At 37.0% G+C, this 12,315-nt stretch overlaps 1 protein-coding gene across 3 annotated transcripts in view; it reads right to left on the bottom strand.

The window, feature by feature from the left end:
* The window catches only part of CCDC18 (coiled-coil domain containing 18), a 97,873-nt gene that overhangs the window by 50,974 nt on the left and 34,584 nt on the right, over nt 1–12,315 (bottom strand). For all 3 annotated transcript variants that reach the window (XM_021707302.1, XM_021707304.1, XM_021707303.1), the window contains 4 exons: nt 11,697–11,807; nt 10,554–10,685; nt 2,638–2,772; nt 2,390–2,467 (listed from right to left, as the gene is read on the bottom strand). In XM_021707302.1, coding sequence (XP_021562977.1) covers nt 2,390–2,467; nt 2,638–2,772; nt 10,554–10,685; nt 11,697–11,807 — 456 coding nt within the window. The remainder of the gene's footprint in view (nt 1–2,389; nt 2,468–2,637; nt 2,773–10,553; nt 10,686–11,696; nt 11,808–12,315) is intronic.

The following is a 12,315-nucleotide window of genomic DNA, read 5'->3' on the forward strand; positions in this document are numbered from 1 at the left end:
GCATATAGATCAATGGAATAGAATTGAGATTCCAGAAGCAAAACCTCAATTTCTCAACCAACTCATCTTCAACAAAGCCTCCACCACCTACCACTGGGGAAAGGAGAACCTATTCAGTAAATGGTGCTGGGAAAACTGGCTGACCACATGCAGAAGATTGAAACAGGACCCCTATCTATCCCCATGCACAAAGGTTAACTCCAAATAGATCAGAGACCTTAATGTAAAACCTCAAACCATAAGAACCTTAGAAAATGGAAATCAGAACTGGCATCCAATTCCTGAACAAAACCCAAAACCCACAGGTCGTAAGAGAGAAGATAGACAAGTGGGACCTTATTAAACTGACAAGCTTCTGCAAGGCCAAAGAAACCATCAAGAGAGCAGGGAGACAGCCTACAGACTGGGAAAAAGTATTTGCCAACACCAGGTCTGACAAAGGCTTAACATCCTGAATCTACAAGGAACTCAAACGTGCTGAAAAGAAAAAAACAAACAACCCCATTATAAATGGGCAAAAGATATGAACAGACACTTCACAAAAGAATTCATCCGAGCAGCCAACAAACACATGAAAAAATGTTCAACCTCACTAATCATCAGGGAGATGCAAATCAAAACCACATGAGATACCACCTAACTCCAGTCAGAATGGCAATTATCAACAACTCAAAAAATAACAGCTGCTGGAGAGGGTGTGGCAAAAAGGGAACACTTCTACACTGTTGGTGGGAGTGTAAACTAGTGCAACCTCTGTGGAAAGCAGTGTGGCGATTCCTAAAAGCTCTAAATATCCACCCCCCATATGACCCTGCAATCCCCCTACTGGGAATATACCCTGAAGAACTCAAATCACTCTATAAAAAAGATACCTGCACCCGTATGTTTATCGCAGCATTGTTCACAATAGCAAGAACCTGGAAACAACCATGCTGCCCATCAAAAGAGGACTGGATTAAAAAAATGTGGTACATATACATGATAGAATACTATGCAGCCATAAAAAAGAACAAAATCATGAATTTCGCAGCAACCTGGATGGAAATAGAGTCGATAATACTGAGTGACCTCTCAGAGAAACAAAGATCCGAGTATCACATGTTCTCACTCATATAATGGACCTTGAACATCCAATGTAATACTATAAGAAAATGACTACTATAAGAAAATGATGTAATACTATAAGAAAAAGGAAACTATGGAGGGGAGAGGGAGATGGGATTAACAGTAGCAAATATCTGTCTGGGGATGGGGAAACACCTCTTATCAACAGGGTGCCTGAATGAAACGTAATTGTACACCTAACCCTTAACTGTACCCCACAAAACCATAATAAAAAATATTGATTATGGAAAAAAAAAAAAAAGACAGACTCAAAAACAGAAAAAAAAAAATTTAGCCAGGCACAGTGGCTCATGCCTGTAATCTCAGCACTTTGGGAGGCAGAGGCAATAGAATCGCCTGAGCCCAAGGGTTCGAAACCAGTCTGGGTTACTTGGCAAGATCCTGTCTCTGCAATAAACCAAAAAATTAGCCAGGCATGGTGGCACACGCCTGTAGTTCCAGCTATTTGGAAGACTGATGCAGAAGGATCGCCTGAACCCAGCAAGTCAAGGTTGTGGTGGTGGCCATGAGCATGCCACTGCATTTCGGTGTGGGCGACAGAGTGAGACTCTGACTTAAAAATAAATTTTAATGTGAAAAATCTTTTTAAGAGAAAAATGAGGCCAGATCATCTATAAACTTGATGATAAACAAGATCATAATTCACATTTAAGAAAGTATACTTAAGGAGACTAACTTCATTGAGTCAGGTCAAATTTTCAGCTCTTAAATTGCCTTTTATATATACAACATTTACAATTTATAGAGAAAAGTTCTAAAAAGCTACAAGAATGTCTCCAATAAGAAAAAAAATTAGCCAGGAATGGTGGTACCTGTAGTCCTAGCTACTAAGGAGGCTGAGGTGGGAGGATCACTTGAGCCCAGGCATTAGAAGTAAGTTACAGTGAGCTCAGTGATCTACTACAGAAACAAAGAACAGGGTACCACATGTTCTCACTCATAAGCAGCCCCTGAACATTTACCATAATACTATAAGAAAGGGATTGGCAAGTAGCAGGATACTGCTGGGGGGGAGGGGGACACAATGTCAATAAGGGTACTTGATCTCAAACCAGGCAAAGTGAGGACCAAAGCGAGGCCTTTATCTGTACAATGATCACTTGTATATCCAGTCCTGAATGTACCTCACATCTTTAAAATAAATAAATAAATAAATAAGAAGTTACAGTGAGCTATGATCACATCACTGCACTGCAACCTGGACAACACAGCAAGACCCTGTCTTAAAAAAAGACAAAAAATATTAAAGTATTAGCATACTAGCCTTGATTGTTTCTTCAGATACTTGATTCTGTAATGCTTTCAACGCTTCATCTTTCTTGATATTTTCCTTTTCCATTTCCTAAAAACATACAAATTGGTAAGAAGAATATAAGTATGCAAATAAACATTTTAGCATTAGTAACAGGCTGTCAAACAACTGATTTGATTAGATTTAAAGGCATGTTACAGAGAGATAAACATAAAATATCAGTCAACTTCTAAATAGCACTTGTGTAAGAATGATTTTACCCCTTTGCTTTCTGTCAGGAGTCTATCTAGTGATTCAAGATGATGTTGTTTGCATATTATATCTTGTTGCAAAATGGACATAGTCTTTTCTTGTTCTTTAAATTGTTGGTCTTTCTTCTCCAGTTGAGTTTCAAGCTAAACATAAAAACAGGATTTTCATATTAAATTTTGAAACATTTAAAATTATACAGACTTTTGCATTCTGCAAATTCTCTTCTTCTTTTCTTTTTTAAAAAAGAAATGCAATCACACTCCTATCTCCTTTCCCTTTCCTTCCTCACCCATACTATGCTGAAATTGGTCTATATCATTCTCTGGTATATTTTATTCACATACATGTTTTTTGTGCTTTTACTAAGTATATATACACATGAACAATATGTGATGTACTTTTCTGTCTTGAAAATTTACATAGATGATAACAACACCTCTAAGTTTTGGCAACTTTGCTTTTCCACTCAGTATTGTGTCAAATATATATCCACATTGATATGTGAATCTAGTTCATTCATTTAATGGTACAATATTCCATTGTAAAAATAAACTAGCTTGTTTATTACTCTTCTACTCAGTAGATATTCTGCTTTGTGACTATCACAACAATGTTGTGTTGCAATCATATTCTTTGTACATGTCTCTTTATGTACACATGTAAGAGTTTCTCTAAAACAGTCCACCTTGGCCAGGCGCGGTAGCTCACACCTGTAATCCCAGCACTTTGGGAGGCTAAGGTGACATAGTAAGACCTTGCCTCTACAAAAAAAAAAAAAAAAAAAATTAAAAACTAAGCCGGGTATGGTGGTGTATGCTTGTAGTCCCAGCTACTTGGGGGACTGAGGTGGAAGGATCACCTTGGGAGCTCAGGGGGTCAAGGCTGCAATCAGTCATGATTGTGTGCCACTGTACTCCAGTCTGGGTGACAGTGACCAAAAAAAAAAGAAAAAAGAAAATAGACCACGTAGAAGTGGACCTCCTAGTTATAAGACATGCATGCTGCTAATTTCATTAGGCATTTCTATTCAAAGTGCATCAAAATTTATATTTTCAGGCAGGGAACAGTGACTCACAGCTGTAATCCCAGCACTTTGGGAAGCTGAAGCAGGAGGATCACTTGAGCCAGGATTTTGAGACCAGTCTGGGCAACAAATGAGGCATTATCTCTATAAAAAATTGATCAGGTTTGGTGGAGCATGCTGGCAGTTCCAGTTACATAGGAGACTGAGGTGAGAGGATCCCTTGAGCACAGGGGTTGAAACTGCAGTGAGCTATGATCATGCCACTGCACTCTAGCCTGGGTGACAGAGGAGTGAGACTATCCCAAACAAAACAAAAACAAAAAACTTTCATTAGAAATATAAGAATTCTCACTCCCCACAGTTTCACCAATAATTTCTGTTATCAAACTTTGAAAAACTATTTATGAAGACAAAATGTGAAATTATTAAGAATTGTTATATGCATGTATATATTATATAATATACATAACTACAACAATATGTCATATATAATGATCTATATATCACACATACAAATATCCACATAATAAGAATATGGCAGCAGCCGGGCTCGGTGGCTCAGCCTGTAATCCCGCGCCTTTGGGAGGCTGAGGTGAGTGAATTGCCTGAGCCTACAGGTTCGAGACCCGCCTGGGCAGCAAGACCTCATCTCTACAATAAATCAAAAAATTAGCCGTGCGTGGTAGCGCACGCCTGTAGTTCCAGCTACTTGGAAGGCTGAGGCAGAAGGATCGCCGGAGCCCAGCAGGTCGAGGTTGCCGTGGCCAGGAGCAGTCACTGCACTCCAGTCTGGGCGACAGAGTGAGAATCCAACTCAAAAAAAAAAGAATATGGCAGCAACAAGGTTAACTAGAAAACATTAAAACCAAGGAACTCTGAAAACAACATTAAAAAATTAAAGGTCTTTTAAGCCTCAAATAACTTAAGACATTCCAGAAAATGCAACACTTGCAAGTTAACCTCTCTATTAAGCACAATGAAAAGCATAAATTCTGGGTTCTTTAAACAAGGAATTTTTTTTTAAGGTGTGAAGATTTTAGAAAAAAACAATTTAAAAAAATGTTTCAGAAATTTCTCTTAAAATAAGTAAACAAAACTAAATGATATTATAACTGACTCATCAATTATCAGGGAAGCCCTCTGACAGACCCTTCTTGCCAATTCTCTACAGCTCTCCAATATTTGAGACTTCAAAGTATTATCTTCCTAGAATTTCTGCCACTCTCAGATTAATCACTGAAGAAATGATTTGTTAGGGATAAACGATTTTGAAAAAAGTTTTAATCTTCGAAACCAATAATACACTTTTGAGAATCTACTATGAAACAATCTTTAAAATATGAGAAAATAGTTTTACAATAAAGTTTATAAAAATTAGTAATGATTTTGAAAAACAGGAATATTGACAACCATTGCATAAATGGCAACCATTCTATAAAACGTGGCTACTAAAAATTATGTTTACTTTATGTGTGCTTGTGCATGAATATGAACTCTACACATTTAAGTCTGCAAAAATGGTGAGAAACTGGTCTGGAAAATATTAACTAAGATTTTAACAATAAATCTAGGTGGCAGGTTTTTTTAAAAAATTAACTTATACACAACAAACTTTTTTTCTTTTTCTTCTGTTCTCAAACCTATAGATTTAACTTTCTGAGAATGTCATTCCATTGTAAAAATAAACTACAGTTTGTCTACTTTTCTACTCAGGAACAGTGAGGTATTCTGCTTTTTCACTATTTACAACAATGTTGCAATATTATCCTTTGTACATGCCTCTTTAGGTACATGCGTAAGAGTTTTTCTAAAACAGACGACCTAGAAGTGGACTTCCTAGTTGTAGGATATGCACATTTCCAACTTCATTAGGATTTATCTTCAAAGTACATCAAAATTTATACTTTCATGTATACCTTCATGTATTTATATGTCACGTTCAAAATGAACAGTACAGAAATGGACAGCTACATTTTGAAATTGGCTTCCTTAATTTAGCATATCTTGGAGATTCACCCATGTTTTCACCTGTATCCGTAGATTGCTTCCTGGTACTACTGAGTAGTATTCCATTCCATAATGGAACCACAATTTATCCAACTCACCTATTGAAAGACACTGGGTTGTTTCCAGTTTTTCGCAATTATGAATAATGCTGCTATAAATGTTTGTTTAAAGGTTTTCATTTCTCTAAAAGAAATATCTTGGATTGTTATGTCGTATGTTAAGTGTATGTTTAACATTATAAATGTCTGTATTCCAGAGTAGATGTATCATTTGGCATTCCCGCTAGTAATTTATGAGAATTCCGATTGATTTGCATATCTCTGGTTCAGCATTCTAATAGGAATGTAGTGGTACTGCTTTGTGCTTCTAATTTGTATCTTCTCAAGGATTGCTCATGTGAAGCATAATTTCATATGCCTATTTGCCACCCGTATATCTTTTTTTGGTGAAGGATCTGTTCAAATATTTTGCCCATTTAAAAACTGGGGTAGTTACATTTGTTTTACCTAGCCCTGTATTGTACCCCACATCTTTTTTTTTTTTTTTTTTTTTGAGTTGGAGTCTCACTCTCTCGCCCAGACTGGAGTGCAGTGGCCGCTCCCGGCCACCGCTGCCTCGACCCGCTGGGCTCCGGCTAATTTTTTTTTTGATTTATTGTAGAGATGAGGTCTCGCCTGCCCAGGCGGGTCTCGAACCCATGGGCTCAGGCAATCCACTCACTTCAGCTTCCCAAAGGCGCGGGATTACAGGCTGAGCCACTGAGCCTGGCTGTACCCCACATCTTTAAAATAAAAAATTTAAAAATAAATAAATAAAAACTGGGTACTTTCTTCTTGATATGGTTCAAGAGTTCTTTATATATGCTGGGTACAAGTTCTTTGTTGGATATATGATTTACAAATATTTTCTCCCATGCCAAACTGTTCCAGCATCACTGGTTGAAAGCTTTCTCCATTTTCAATTCCCTGTGTCAGAAATCAACGTGATCACCACATCTGCTGGGACTATTTCTAGACTTCTCTATTCTGTTGCTTTCATTTGTATCTACTCTTTTGCTAATATCACACCATCTTCATTACTATAGCTTCACAGCAAGTCTTAAAATCTGGTATCATGAGTCATCCAGTTTAGTTCTTTCAAATTTGCTTTGGCTGTTCTAGTTCTTTCACCTTTCCATTATAAATTTTAAAATCAGCTGTCTATGTATACAAAAATGTTTACTGGGATTTTGGTTTGCAATGCATTAAATTTATAGGTCTATTTAAAGTGAACTGACATCCTAAATATACTGGGACTTCCAACTACTGAAATGATTATTTCTCTCCATTTACTTAAAGCTTCTTTGATTTCTTTCATCAATATTTTGTAGTTTTCAGTATACAGATCTTCCATATTTTGCTATACCTAAGTATATTTTTTTAGCTATTGTAAATAATAGTATTTTTAAAATTTTGGTTTCCAATTTTTCATTCCTTATAGAAATACAATTGATTTTTGTATGTTGACTCTGTAGCCTGTGTCCTTGCTCACATACCAGTCTAAAACTGGTAGATTTTTTTGGATTTTCTGCATAATGTTTGTCTGCAAACAGAGATACATTTTTTTTCATTCCAATCTAAATGGCTTTGATTTCTTTTTTCTCGTTCATTACATTGACTTCCCATTGATGTGGAACAGAAGTGGCGAAAGTAGATATTTTTGTCTTGTTCTCAGTCTTAGAGGAAAAGTATTCAGTCTTTGACGTTACAAATAAAGGTTGTTTGTTTTTTCTAGATGCCCTCTATCTACAAAGATTAAAAAAATTCCCTTCTATTCCTAGCTGGTTGAGAGTTTTTATGAGAGAATGTTGAATTTTGTCACATGCCCTTTCTGTATCCATTCAAAGTACCAGCTTTTGGTTTCATCATTTTCTTTACTGATGTTCTCTTTTGAATTTAAATTCTTTTTTTTTTTTTGAGTTGGAGTTTCACTCCTTCACCCATGCTGGAGTGCAGTGACATGCATGCTCACGGTCACCGCCCAGCGTTGACCATCTAGGCTCCAGCAATCCTTCCGCCTCAGCCTTCCAATTATCCAGAACTACAGACATGCACCACCACGCCCAGCTATTTTTTATTTTATTGTAGAGAAGCAGTCTCCCCAAGTTGCCCAGGCAGGTCTCAAACTCATGGGCTCAGGCAATCCACTCTCCTCTGCCTCCCAAAGTGCTGGGATTAAAGGCTGAGTCACCGAGCCCGGTCTCAATTCTTTATCATTATGCTTCTCATTATTTCAATTTTTCTGCTTTTGTGTTGATTTTGCTTTTTCTTTTTGTAGTTTCTTTTTATTAGTGTTTGCCTGATATATTTTTTCTATTCTTTTACATTTAACATATCTATATCTTTACATTTAAAATTAATTTCTTCACCAGGCATGGTGGCTCACACCTGTAATCTCAGCACTTTGGGAGGTGGAGGTGAGATGATTACCTGAGCCCAGGAGTTTGAGACCAGTTGGGCAACATGGCGAGACCTCGTCTCTACAATAAATTTAAAAATTATCCTGGAATGGTGGTGCACACCTGCAGTTCAAGTTACTTGGAAGGCTAAGATGGAAGAATCACTTGAAACCAGCAGGTCTAGGCTGCAGTGAGCTGTGATTGTGCCATTGCACTCCAGCCTGGGTGACAGAGTGAGACTCTGACTCAAAATAAATACCTACAGACATAAAAAATTAACTTCCTGATGACTATATTTATGAGTCTTGTTTTTTTTAATCCAATCTTACATACTCAGTCTTCTGGCATTTTAGAACATCTTAAGTAATTTTGAAATGACTGAGTTTAAGCATACCATTTTATTATCTTTATCTCTTCTGTTTTTAATTTCTGGTTCCTTTTTCCAGGCTTCTTTCAAATTATTTGAATATTTTCAGCATTCTAATTTTATTTATTGGCTTTTTAGCATATGTAGGTTTTTAGTATTTGCTCTAGGGATTATAAAATACTTATTAAACTTTTCATAGTCTACTTAGAATATTTTATAACTTAAAGTGAAATGTAGAGACTATAAGAATCTAGGTCCCTTTACCTTTCCTTCTTTATGGTGTAGTTGTCACATGTATTACACCAACATACATCACTAGTAAGTGTTAACATTTTTTTCTTTTAACCGACAGATGTTACAAAAAATCTTGTATTTACCAAATATTTACTGTTTTCGTTGTTTTTCCTTCATTCCTGAGGTCTCAAGTTTCCATCTGATATTATTATTTTTCTTTACCCTTTTTTTTTTTTTTTTTTGAGACAAGAGTCTCTCTCTGTCACCCAGGCTGGAGTACAGTGGCAGAATCCCAGCTGATTGCACCCTCGACCTCCCGGGCTCAAGCAATCATCCCACCTCAGCCTCCTGAGTAGCTAGGACTATTTGTGCATGCTACCATGCCCAGCTAATTTTATTTTTGAGACAAACTCTCACCATGTGGCAAGGCTGCTTTGAACTTCTGGGCTTAAGAGTTTCTCCTGCCTTGGCCTCCAAAAGTATTCGGATTATAGGCATGAGCCACTGCACCTGGCCTCTTTAGTGTTTCTTTTAGAAATAGTGACAAATTCTCTAAGTTGTCCTTCATCTAAAAATGTCTTTATTTACCTTCATCACTAGAGGATATTTTTGCTGTATATAAAATTCTAGGTTGATGGTCTTTTTTTCTTTTAGCACTAAAAAAAATCTGTTTTTCTGTCTTCATACTTCTATAGTTTTTGAAGAGAAATCTGCAGTAATATTAATGTTTGTTCTTCTATGTGCAGAGGTTGGGTGTTTTCAAGATATTCTGTTTAACTTTGCAGCAAGGATTTTGATGTGACTGAAGTGATTTTCTTTGGTTTTATCCTCTTATCTTATTGAATTTGTAAGTTTATCTCCTTTACCAAATTTGGGAAGCTTTCAGGCATTATTCCTTCAAATATTTTTCTTTTTTTTTTTTTGAGTTGGAGTCTCACTTGGTCGCCCAGACTGGAATGCAGTGGTCGCTCCCGGCCACCGCAGCCTCGACCTGCTGGGCTCTGGCGATCCTTCCGCCTCAGCCTTCCGAGCAGCCGGAATTACAGGCATGCGCTACCACGCCCGGTTGATTTTTTGATTTATTGTAGAGATGAGGTCTTGCTGCCCAGGTGGGTCTCGAACCCGCGGGCTCAGGCAATCCACTCACCTCAGCCTCCCAAAGGCACGGGATTACAGGCTGAGCCACCGAGCATGGCTCAAATATTTTTCTGCACCAATTTCATTCTCTTGACCTTTGACTCTAATGACATGTCAGACTTTCTGATAGGTCTTTTCCACATATCCTTGAGGCTCTGTTAAATTATTTCTTTTCCAATCTTGTTTTTCTCTCTGTTGCTCAGACTGAATAATGTCTATTGCTCTATACTCAAGTTCACTCTTTCTTCTTGTCTGCTCCTTTCCTCTATTAAGCCCATCAATATTACAGTAGTCCTCCTTATTTGTAGTTTCACTTTCCACAGCTTCAGTTACCTATTGTCAATCATGGCATGTCAGTCAAAAATATTAATGGAAAATTCCATAATAAATAATTTGTGTAAGTTTTAAATTGCAAGCCATTCTGAGTAGTGTGATTAAATCTGAGGCTGTCCTACTCTATCCTGGAAAGAGATTATTTTTGTCCAGAGTTAGATAGAGGGCACTTCTATTGTAAAAAAAATAATGATTCAAGCTAAAACTGAAGGCATACCATATATTAAAAGCACTGAAAAATGACTTAGAAAAAATGGAATTCTAATTGTAGCTTTTGTCACTAACTTTTGTGTGGCTTTGTTTCCTCATCTACAGAATAAAAAAAGGTGGACTAGTGATTTTTAAGTTCTTTTTAGTATTCATATACAAAGGATGTATTACTTACTCTTTCAATCTGCTTTTCCATTTCTTTATGCTGCTCCAGATGAATTTTCTTTGCTTTTTCAAAGGCTAAGCAAATTTTCTCATGCTCTGTATTGATATTGGTTTCTAGACTTCTTATCTTTTCATTTTTTTCCTAGAAATACAATACACTTTACAAGAATTTAATTGAAAATCAGTTTTACATAAAAGTACATTAGTCAAGTATTAAGTATATAATGGTCTCATCTTTAAAGAATCACAGTAGTTAACACTTGAAGCTTTAACAAAATAATAAATATATAAAAGATATTTTATCAAAATGAGAAGATTAAACTATTTTAAAATATCAAGAAAACCAGGTGCATTGGCTCATGTTGGGAAGCCAAGGTAGGAAGATTGCTTGAGCCCAGGAGTTCAAGATCAGCCTCACAGAACTTGTCTTTACCAAAAAAATTAAAATATTAGCTGGGCGTGATGTTGTGTGCCAGTAGTCCCAGCTACTTGAAAGGCTGAGGCAGAAGGATCGCCTGAGCCCAGAAGATGAAGGATGCAGTGAGCTACGATCATGCCACTGCATTCCAGCCTGTATGACAGAGTAAGACCCCAAATCAAAAAATAAAAATATCAAGAACCATATCAAGGAACTACTGTTTTCTATAGGATAAAAATGAGAAAATGTAGATAACAGCTTGCCACACAAGCTTATTAACTTAAAAATACAGAAACCAGAATTGATCAGGAAAATTTAGTTAAAGTTATACTTTTCTTTTTTTTTGAGTTGGAGTCTCACTCTGTCACCAGGCTGGAGTGCAGTGGCACACTCATGACCACCCAGTGTCGACCTGCTGGGTTCTGATGATCCTTCTGCCTCAGCCTTCCAAGTAGTTGGAACTACAGGTACATACAACCACGCCCAGCTAATTTTTTATTTATTGTAGAGATCTGAGGTTCCACCATGTTGCTCAGGCTGGTTATGAACCTGCAGGCTCAGGCAATCCTCTCACCTTGGCTTCCCAAATTGCTGGGATTACAGGCTTGCGCCACTGCGCCCAGCCTATACTTTTCTATTTGGTATTTTATCATACTAATACTAAAACAAACACGTTGTCACAAATTAAGTGCCTGAAAGTCACAGTAAGCTTGTATCAGCAAAGGTAAGTCTTACCATAAGCTCCTGTTCTAGTTCTGCATTTTTTGCAGCAATAGAAGAATAAGCGACTATTTTTTCTTCCAGCTGTTTCTCCAGAGTTAGAAGTTGAGAACATTTCTTTGTCATCTGAAAACCCATTAAAATATAAAATTTTTTTTTACAGATAATTACTTTGCATTCTGAAATCAAATACCTACTTTTCTATTTAAAGCTGAAATAAATTATGTCAGGAAAAATTGGATAAACTTAGTTATATACATTTAGGATACAAAGTGAATAACTTTTTAATCCACATAATTATAACTACTTTTAAAAGTAAGTGACATTTTAGGCTGGCCATGGTGGCTTACACCTCTATTTCCAGCACTTTGAGACGCCAAGGTGAGAGTCCAGGAGTTCAAGACCAGCCTTGGCAATGTAGCAAGATCTCATCTCTACAAAAAATATTAGAAAAGTAACTGGGTGAGGTGGCATACACCTATAGCCCCAGGTACTCAGGAGACTGAGGCAGAAGGATAGCCTGAGTCAAGAGGTCAAGATTGTGGTTGGGCTGTGATGTATGCCACTGCATTCCAGCCTGGCTGACGAGTAAGACCCCAACTCAAAAAATAAGATAAGGAAAAAAATAAATGAC

The sequence above is a fragment of the Carlito syrichta genome, unplaced genomic scaffold (assembly GCF_000164805.1).
Source record: "Carlito syrichta isolate Samal-C Ts95f unplaced genomic scaffold, Tarsius_syrichta-2.0.1 Scaffold316491, whole genome shotgun sequence".
NCBI lineage: Eukaryota > Metazoa > Chordata > Mammalia > Primates > Tarsiidae > Carlito > Carlito syrichta.